Source organism: Patiria miniata, unplaced genomic scaffold, assembly GCF_015706575.1.
Source record: "Patiria miniata isolate m_02_andy unplaced genomic scaffold, ASM1570657v1 HiC_scaffold_19, whole genome shotgun sequence".
In the NCBI taxonomy this organism is placed as follows: Eukaryota; Metazoa; Echinodermata; class Asteroidea; order Valvatida; family Asterinidae; genus Patiria; species Patiria miniata.
In genome coordinates this window covers 14,347,047-14,357,762 of record NW_024037057.1, presented here as the reverse complement: position 1 = coordinate 14,357,762, position 10,716 = coordinate 14,347,047, and the positions used below count along the sequence as shown (strand labels likewise).

Genomic DNA, 10,716 nt, shown 5'->3' with positions numbered 1-10,716 from the left:
AGTGAATGAACATTGTAGGAAATTGGCCAAGAAAACCTATACTTTAATACCATTCAGATTTTTTTAAAAGTTATTGTAGCTTGAAGAAGAACGATTTATTTTTAATAACAAATTTATATCTTAGCAACGATTATGTACAACCAGAACTTTAAAGTGAAATCAGACAGAATTGGCACAAAAGTTGGCAAATTTCAAAAAAATAAAATATAAACAAAGTTTAAGAGTGAGTTCGACCATCACCCCACACCAATCTGCCCAATTACAATTTATCACAATCAGCTGTGGCAATATGCTTCTGTTAACAAAAAGGAACGGTGAATTCAATGGCGAACAAATCAGTTCCTTAGTCGAAGACGTTGCTTCACAAACAAAATATTCTTTGCATCTTAGTAAAGACTAAAAATATATGTACACCTTATGTAACCAATGTGTAGCTGTTTCTGTTAATCAACACAATTGCATTAAGGCAATTCTGGGTAATATATACAATGCCACTCTGCCAGTATTCCTGATATTAATTAATTATTTTTTTTTATTTTAATATTTACATTACTTTTCTCGCATTTTCTAGAGGAGAGAATCTGACATCTTATTTTGAACATCTCTGAAACATAGTTTGCGGCAACATTTTGTGCTGGAATATATTCAGTAGATGGGTTCGAGTTTCGTCAGGAGGCTCCTGGATTAGGCCCAAAAATAAAAAAGTCTCCGGTTTCTGGTAAGCGCGCGCGTCAGCGTAGCCATGCACGTCGGCAAAATGAAAAAGTTTTTTTTTTCAATGAAAGATGATATCTCAAAACCGCCAAACTCACTGGTTTGACTGGAATCCTGCTTCTGCACAATTTTAACGTGTTTTTAGATTGGGTTATGGTCGAGAATAAGCTTTATGTGGCCTCTCTGGACTCCCATATATTTGCACTAAGTTTAGTCGGGCACCATTTGCAGTCATCAGCCGACATATGAAGCAAAAAAAATCAGGTAAACAAAAAAAAAAGCCGCGTCGCTGCACCACTTTTTGGGCAAGCTTTATACCAGAAACCGGATCCTTTTTTTTGGCCTTATTACAATGCCATGCACGCTAACCAAATTGTGCCTATGCCTTGTATGTTGCACTGTATCTCTTTATCATGCGGTTCGTAAGTGACACGTCATTTCAGCTTAAACCACACCCACTGCACACGGAGTATCTCATTGGAACAATTGGAATTTGGATTCCCTATCTGATAGGAGGCTGCAGCATCGCTATAACTTCGCTAAAGGGCTCAAAAGCCAATCCCCGCACAAACTCCCCCGTTCCCCCAACACGATTAGAGAGTCACGGCAGATGTCTAGGGTCACACAATAACATTTCACTGTTACCTGCAAGAACAAACAGGTTTAAAAAAGCCAAGTTCCCTATTTGTATCGACATTTGGAATAATTAGGCTGTCTGCCACTTATCCAAATGTATCATAACTATTTTAACTTCTTAAGTGTATGTATTCAGGCGTTTAATATCGTTTTTGTCTTAAATGTTTTAATATCCACTTCCTTTTTTTTCATACATGCGTACTTTGCTGCCAATGTTAATTGTACTTATTTAAGTGCATGTACCACACATTTAATTATTGCTTCAGGGCCACGATTGGTGTGAAAATAGATGAATCTAAATCTCAATTGAAATCCGAGTAGTACAACGTGGCGTGTTTCATCAAAAGGTAATCAGTAGTGCGTGTGTTTGTATGACGCAGTCACTTACGAACCAGGGCCCAATTTCACAACGCTGCTAAGCACACGATTTTCTGCTAACAGAGCCTCCGTTTATTTCCTGGAGACAGTAAGCATGAGCACAGCAAAAGCACGCTTACTTCAGAGGAAAAATGTGTTTATTTTCGTGACGTATCAATAGAAATCTACATGCACGTGCGACCTTTCAGCACATTCACGCCGCGAAATAGTGCTGAAGGTTAACTAAGCACAACTTTTCCGCTAACTGTTATGCAGCGCCGTGAAATTGCGCCCCGATATCAAATGATTCAATGTATTTAATGATATTACGAGTTCATTACGTTCGAGAAATACATGACGTCATATTGCAATTTGTTTCCACTGTTGCATGATGGGACTGCACTGTGATGTTGCGAGAAAGTTGTGCAAATGGAAAAATATGCCATACTTGGATGTATACTATGTGGCTAATCATGGTTCTTTTCATTGCATCGCGTCTGGTACACGACATTCGCAAGAAGTAAAGTTGCCAACTAACCACACAGCATGATGACAATAGTCGCTATCAGTTCCATCACGAAGGCCCCTTAAAATGGAGAAATCACTGTGCTAGCTAGTGTCCAGATACTCTGTCAAGCGACAGTTGCTTTGGACAATGGCTTGCACAACGGTTTCTCCATTAAAAGGGGCCTCTTACGATACGTGCCCGGATCGAGTGCAATACCAGAACGTTCGAAGCAGCAGACCCAACAGTCCCAGCCACTTTGCTGAGGAAATATGATCACACTTAGACAGCAAATTTACCTCTTAAAGTACATGTACAATACAAATGTTTTCATATAGCTGAGGAAATATGAAAACCCTTAGACAGTGCATTTACCTCTTAAAGTAAATGTGTACAATTTTTTTCTCATAAAAATACAATCCGTTCTTATAAAATATAGGGATAAAATATTCATCTTAATAAAATATAACATTTTTCATTACATGGTGTTTTTTTTGCATTCAATGCCACATCAGCTGAGTATAAATTATTATTTACATGAAAAAAACAATCAGTTGCTATATAAACAAACCATTTGGCGACATTTTCCGAAACACCTTCACCAGAAACGTCTTGGGTCTTGTTCAATGGTCTCTTTTTTGGGTGGGGGGGGGGCAGTGTTGCTGATCGTACTGCAAACAATTGACTTGCTGGCTTCATTTCCCCGCGACACCAGTCATTTTTAGAAGGCTTCTTCCTCGTCCTCTTCGTTCAACAGCTCGTCGTCCTCTACTTTCCTGCGTTTACAAAATATTACAGAGAAGACCTTTACTGTTATAAAAGGCAGGTGCAAGACTTGTCCATGTCATTCTATATTAACTTAGCCTGGAACCATTCATTTCACACATGTTAAAATTTATATTTCATTTTACCTAACAACCCTACCGCCCTCTTTTTAGACATCAGCAAACCTCAGAAAATAGTTTTTGTTTTGAGCACAAACGGATCCGCTTTGCAAGCAGTCTGGCTCCAGGTTCGTACATTGTCGTTACTGATTATGCGGTCACACACCTATGTTCCGACACCCCTTCCGACAGCTCATGTTGCTAAGGCTAAAGACAAGTAAATCAGTCCGGAATTGCCTACGCCGGCCAAATCACGATTTGCATGCCCTCAAAATCTTCAGTATTTGAGCATGCTGTGGGCCATAAACTAGAGGGTTTGTAAAAAATAAGGCTGGAAGCCGTGCACAGAACTGTGAGCTTGTACATAGTTCCGTTCAATTTGGATGAAATCGGGGCCCTAAAAGCGTTCTATTTTGCAATGAGGTGTAGGCGTCTTTTTTCAAAATGGCGATGTGCTTCAGGACTATTTTAAGGGGTGATCATCTTCGGATCGAAATTTCTCCTAAAAGTCATTCGTCGACCCCCCCCCCCCCCCCCCCCCGTAAATTGAAAAGAAAATGAAAGATGATGAAATAAGCTAAAATTTGATTTGTGTCTCGAAAACCTTGGAGAGATGTGAGTATTTTTCCCAAATTTCTGAAGTGGCAGATTTTACCATTGGGGTCAATGGAAGGTTATTTACTGGTCGTCAATCTGTAACCCTAACCCTATCCTTAGCCCTAACCAACGTTGAGGGCGGAGTATTAGGACTTACGTTGGGTCTGGATACATGTCCTGCACGTCTTCAAAGATATCTACGAGCTCGCTGAACGAAGGCCGATCTTCTGGATTCTTCTGCCAACACTTCGTCATGATGCTGAAGCTAAAAGGTCAAAGTTCAAAGGTCAAACGATGTTAATAATATAATGTCGTTGACGTGACATGTGTTTCTGTGTGACAAACTGCTGGAGGGGGTGCATGGGAGGTGGGTATAGAATTATGGTGTGCATTCTTGACATTTTAATCCAAAATAAAGACATCTCTATTAAGAATAGATATATCTGTATTATTAATAGAGATTTCTCAATTTTTAAATACCTCTATTGCCTGGTTTCATATAACAGGAGTTAATTGTTAACTTTGTTCGCCCGAAACAGAGATAAATCTGTTCTTGTTTTGGATTAAATGTCAAGAAAGCACGCCATATTTAACAGTATTTTAGCGGAGAACAGGCCATCGTGGATATTATTTTCAGAAACAATAAGCTCTGGCTGTCTTGCACGTTATCCATCAAAATGATCCCTGCCAGAGCTTAAAAGTGCGACGCCCAAAAGTGCAACGCCGGGCTACTTTCATCCACGCTGGCACATTAACGATTTCACCGTGCAACGGACGGTCACGTTGACCGGAGATTGTGCGTACCAGGCCGCCGTCCTACGCAAAAATCACGCTGTGCAAGTCTGTTCCCAAAACTTGACCAAAACAAGTCCCTTAAGTTTCCCATCAATTATACCGTGCAATATACCACGTGGCCATTGCATTACTGCACATATTTTGCTTCCATTTACAAATTTTTCATAAATATCTTTCCGAATTGTTACAAACAATTTTTGTTATCTATATGTTGATTTTGTTTGCTTTTTTTGACAATTACAATTTGGTAGTTATATTATATTGGAAACTTATGGGGCTTATTTTGGTCATTTTTTTCGGGAACAAAAAGACCGACCGACCGACAGACCACAACGTGAAGTGTGGAAGCTGCTGCCAGAGGTTTATAAAAAGGAATTATTTGAAAAAAATATGTAGTTTAAAACATCGCAAAGAATATAGTATCTATATAGACGCCCCTTCTTTGGTTGTGATACAGTATTGGAGACTGAGTCAAGCGCATTTTCAAAGTATTTTCTAAAAGAATTGGAAATGTGTCTCAGTCACAGATTCACGTCTTTTCAAAATGTGTGTATATAATGACTGACATTCATTGAGATAACACATGATGAAAAAATGGCATGAGAATGCAATATTCTTTCCGAAATATCATTCGGCGAAGTAAGTCACTTTTTATGCTTTAAGGGTCCAGGGTCCAAGTATAACTCAATCATCCATATTTAAAACATTAAGCTACATGAATACAGTAGTAAAAAGAACAAGCAGGAGACACGTCTCAATATAATATGATCAAGCTGTGGCGAGTTGTGGGAAACTTTTCATACTGTCTGTAACATGGAGGTTAAATTTCATTGCACCACTCTTTAGCCGATGTTTCATGAAATAACTTTAGGCCTTCAGCTTAAGTTAAACATTTTGGCCACCGGTATCAAATGAGGGAAATAATCGTCATAGCGATTTTTGGCAAGGTATACACCTCCGGAGTAGGAAAATATGTGATAGCATTGCAGCGGTGGCAGCGTTTTGGGTGTTATCACCCTTTTATTCAATATGTCCTTCAAAATGCTTGTTACCACTTTAGGGGCCGTATACCTTGCGCATGCTCACTATAATCATTTATGCCCTGATTTGATACTGACCAAACCCTCAGGCTGATGGCATAATACAATAGAGCGCCAATATCTCGATGATGGCGCTACTTACAGCTCGTCGTCGCAATTGGGCGGTCTCTTCGGAGGTATTCCGGCAGACACCTTGAACCTGACCTCCTCGTTACTGCACTTGGTGTAGGGCGCCACCCTCCCTGATTGGAGCACACAAAAAAGAAGACCATTCTTATCACAAAATGGTCACATCGACCGAACAAAATAATTATTATAGTTACAGTGAGAACTACATAGAGATTATGCTGGTTAACGTCATCAAGCTGAGTTATACAAAGTTAGCCAAATACCTGTTAATGGTACCTTTTGAAGCCATTTCGTCATCAATAATTATACCATAGGGAGACACCGTACATTAGGGAGGCAAAAGTTTAGTGTCCAAAATAGGCTAGATTGATTGCTAGTGGTCTAAAACAGAAATACACCGAGATTCCTGGATAAGGATAGGGTACCATTTGCGTTGGGTGACATTGAAGATTGACAAATTGTGTACACAAATTTATGGGAATGTCTCCCAAATGACCAACATCCTGTGATTGAATGTGAATTGGTTGTGATTGGATGTGAAGTGCTTGTGATTGGATTTGAATTGCTTGTGATTGGATGAATATTGCTTGTGATTGAATGTGAATTGTCTGTGATTGGATGCGAAATGCTTGTTATTTGATGTGAATTGCTTGCGATTGGATATGTGAGTTTCCTGTGATTAGATGTGAATTGCTTGTAATTTGATGTGAAGTGCTTGTGATTGGATGTAAATTGCCTGTGACTGGATGAATATTGCTTGTGATTGTATTGAATTGTCTATCATTGGATGTGAATTGCTTGTGATTTGATGTGAATTGCTTATGATTGGATATGTGAGTTTCCTGTGATTGGATGTGAATTGCTTGGGATTGATGTGAAGTGATTGTGATTGGATGCAAATTGCTTGTGATTGGATGTATATTGCCTGTGACAGGATGAATATTGCTTGTGATCGGATGTGAATTGTCTGTGATTGGATGTGAATTGCTTGTGATTTGATGTGAATTGCTTATGATTGGATATGTGAGTTTCCTGTGATTGGATGTGAATTGCTTGTGATTTGATGTGAAGTGATTGTGATTGGATGCAAATTGCTTGTGATTGGATGTATATTGCCTGTGACAGGATGAATATTGCTTGTGATTGGATTGAATTGTCTATCATTGGATGTGAATTGCTTGTGATTTGATGTGAATTGCTTATGATTGGATATGTGAGTTTCCTGTGATTGGATGTGAATTGCTTGGGAGTGATGTGAATTGCTTGTGATTGGATATGTGAGTTTCCTGTGATTGGATGTGAATTGCTTGTGATTGGATATGTGAGTTTCCTGTGATTGGATGTGAATTGCTTGTGATTGGATGTGAATTGCTTGTGATTGGATGCAAATTGCTTGTGATTGGATGTAAATTGCCTGTGCGAGATGAATATTTCTTGTGATTGGATGTGAATTGCTTATGATTTTGAGCTAATTGCTTGTGTTCTTACGTGAATTGCTTGTGATTGGATGTGAGGTGATTGTGATTTTATGTGAATTGCTTGTGATATTGGATGTGAATTGTCTGCGATTGTCTGTTAATTACCTGTGATGAACCAATTAAGACAGCACAATAAGCTCAGAATATGACAACGGCACTACTTTCATCTTCTCAGTCTGTATGAAATTTATGTTGACAAAATGTTTTGTCTGTACCTAGGGTGGAAATCTCGAAGAGCAAGATGCCGAAAGACCAGACATCGGACTTGGTGCTAAACAGGTTGTCTAGGATCGACTCGGGTGCGTACCAGCGGATCGGAGCTTTCTGTATGAAGAGAGAAACAATAGAGATGGTTATACCGTTCCTACTGTGTTGAAGGTCTAAAAGGTCTGTGCCCATTGATTTGTGACAACCAAAATCGTGTGACTTTCGGTCACTGACTTACGATCTTGTTTCCGATTTTATGTTTGTCTTCGACCATCAATCATTCGGGGCATAGATGGGCTGTATAAATAGTTCTTTTGAAGTAGATCAATTCAAAATTGCAATCGATCAATGATCTGAATGACTCAAATGCATCTTCTAAGTTTTAACTACCCTTCTTTAATTAAGGTTTGTATATCCGTACTTTTTTAAGCATGAGGGGCTTACTGTCTGTTTGTAGTTATACTTATTTTTTTAAGCAGAGACATGAACTCTACTATAAAAAATTGAACTTAAAAGTGACCTCATGCAATTAAAAGTAAAGCATTTATGTTTGAGACGTGTCAATCTGTGAGTTTAATAGGAAAGTTCAGCTTCTTCTGCCAATGTGCATCAAGCATAGCATGGGCATTATTACATCACATAATGAAAACAGTAGATTTTTCTGGGAGCATGCAAAATTCGGGAGCTGTGTATGGAGAGTGTCGTTATGTTTAGAGATATTTCCTTCCTTCACATAATTTTCTTCCATACTTCATTAGCAGTGGGGAATCCATTCATTTGGTCAAGGCCAATTCAGAAAACCTCTCCTCGACTCGCTGATTCAAATACAGCGCACCATTCTCATGATAATGTAACTTTACATTTGTATGAGTATATTTTATATCCTGTTGTTTGAATGAAGAATTTCAATGCGTTTTCTTCTTGGTAAGAAGTGCAACTTACATCCGGGGCGCGAGGATAGCAGCCGATGCCGAAGATGTCCCGAGCGAAACCGAAGTCCGAGACTTTGCACACCTCCTCCTCGCTAATGAGAATGTTGCGAGCGGCAAGGTCACGATGAACGATCTGTTGTCGTTGTGACAAAAAAGTAATAAAAAGTCGACATGTTAAAAAAAAACTCACCAGTCATCCGGTTTTCATTTGCTGCCGACTTTTTGAGGGGTCCACTCACAAGTCCGACGCCTCATGGGTCCGACGCCCCAATGAGGCGTCGGACTTATGAGGCATACAAGTTAATTATTCTGCCTCATAGGTCCGACGACGCATAAGTCCGTCGCCTCATAGGTCCGACACCTGATAAGTCCGAAACAGCGTTTGTCAATTGTCGGACTTATCAGGCGTCGGACCTATGAGGCGGAATGTATGTCTCATGAGTCCAAAATTTCGGATATTATGAGGCGTCTGAGGTATGAGGCCTCGTACACATGATACAGCCCCCTTTTCGGAACCTCAGGTGGTTGCCGATATATGTTCAGAATGTTCCGCTAAAAAATAGTTAGAATGTTGCTTTTTCTTGACTTTTGGACACACAACAAAACTGTATTGTATGGAAATCTACCATGATTTAAATGTACGTGCGGTCCATTTGTTGTGTGCATTTCTTTCATTTGAAGCGACAAAATCTGGTTGTACGTGACTGAAGTTTCAACCACACTACACATTTTCGCTAGAGCAAAAAAGTATGCACACTTTTTGGTCTCTATTTTTGCCCCCGTGAATATATTTTTGAAACCACCAGCAATGATAGTTTTCTTCCACACGATGCCATTTCAGGCGGAGTAGTCTCACAGGGTTTTATACCGCTCCTATCTGCACCTGCAGCAAGGTTTCTGCATTTAGTTTAAACTGGTCGACTGTTGTAGTCGAGTCGCCACACTCTGCCCTGGCTTTTCAAAACTGTATCTTAGGCTATAAGCTTCGGTCCGAAAATCGGGCCATCAATATCAAATGATCGAAAGGAGCAATGCTCACAGAGTGGTAATGACTCGAGTCAATGACTAGACTCGAGTCCGACTCGAGTCACAATTTTTGGTGACTCGACTCGACTCGAGTCCCTAAGGGTAAATGACTCGACTCGACTCGAGTCACTGCGAGCAAATGACTCGAATCGACTCGAGTCCCTCATCAGAAGACTCGACTCGACTCGAGCGAAGGCTAATAAGACTCGAGTCCCAAAAATAAAAGCGCAACTTGGCGAAAAGTATTTGCACTGACTTACGGTGAAAAGTTTATGCTCACTTTACTTTGCGAATAGCAGTCATGTACAAATATACAACGTGTCACAGACTCCCACCTCATGGTTCTAGAACGCACAAAATACTATCCAGGAACCAGATTTTTAAACACATTTTCTAATTCGCTGTTTCATCATTGGTTTTGGGCGATTTCTTATAAAGCTATTGTATTCAAACGCTGGCTAAACTTATGGCCTCCTTTTATAAATTTTGGTATAAAGTGTTCAAATAATCGTGACTCGAATTGACTCGAGCTAAATATTTGACTCGACTCGACTCGACTCGAACTTTTGACCTAATGACTCGACTCGACTCGAGTCACTTCTTTAAAATGACTCGACTCGACTCGAGTCACAAAAATAAGTGACTCGTTACGACTCTGAATTATGCTCATAGCAAGTCTTGGCAAGGTATGCACATCTCGAGTTGGAATAAATTGTATGATAGCTTTGCAGTGTGAGCAGTGGCAGCTTTTTTGGTGTTATCACTTGTAATCTTCTTTTTCAAAATGACCGCCAATATGCTTGTTACCTGATTAATTATATGCGGTTACAAGCATGTTTTGGCCACTTTTTTTTTAATGTGATAGCACCCAAAAAGCTGCCACCGCTTCAATGGTATCACATATTTTCCAACAACAGGGGTGCATACCTTGCCAAAAATCACAATAAGCATTATTCCCCTCCTTTGATACCGACCGAACCCAAGGCTGTGGCCTATCTGGCACGTTGACTCCGGGTACTTTACCGGTTAATTGCAAATGTTCCTCCAGGTGGCTTTAAGACAACTCAGCTTTAAGACAACTCACCTCCATCTGTGAGACATAGGCCATGCCCCTAGAGATGTGAAGCCCAAACTTGGCGAGGTAGTGCCGTATCAGGTCTTTCCCGGTCTCCCTGGGTGGTTTGCTTCGTAGGAAACCCAGTAGGTTCCCGCCAGACAGATACTCCGTGATGATGCATATTGGCTCTGTCACCACCACACAAGAGAACATCAGGAGGTTTGAAAGTTGATATCGTAAAGATTAATTCAAAGCGAAATGTATGTATAAAAATAAAAATAATGAGATGAATCTCAATAAAATAATGTATTATTTTTTTTTTAATTAATGAGGGTTTCGAGCGCAAAGATCAAGATTTT

The 10,716-nt window shown here is 39.9% G+C and overlaps 1 protein-coding gene across 1 annotated transcript in view; it reads right to left on the bottom strand.

Annotated features, from left to right (window-relative positions):
- Positions 1 to 2,495: 2,495 nt before the first annotated feature.
- Positions 2,496 to 10,716, bottom strand: part of LOC119725462 — a 57,241-nt gene continuing 49,020 nt past the window's right edge. Inside the window, exons 22-27 of the mRNA XM_038196870.1 lie at positions 10,385 to 10,545; positions 8,285 to 8,407; positions 7,351 to 7,459; positions 5,671 to 5,770; positions 3,851 to 3,958; positions 2,496 to 2,988 (exon numbers count right to left, since the gene is read on the bottom strand). Coding sequence (XP_038052798.1) covers positions 2,934 to 2,988; positions 3,851 to 3,958; positions 5,671 to 5,770; positions 7,351 to 7,459; positions 8,285 to 8,407; positions 10,385 to 10,545 — 656 coding nt within the window. The 3' untranslated portion in view covers positions 2,496 to 2,933. The remainder of the gene's footprint in view (positions 2,989 to 3,850; positions 3,959 to 5,670; positions 5,771 to 7,350; positions 7,460 to 8,284; positions 8,408 to 10,384; positions 10,546 to 10,716) is intronic.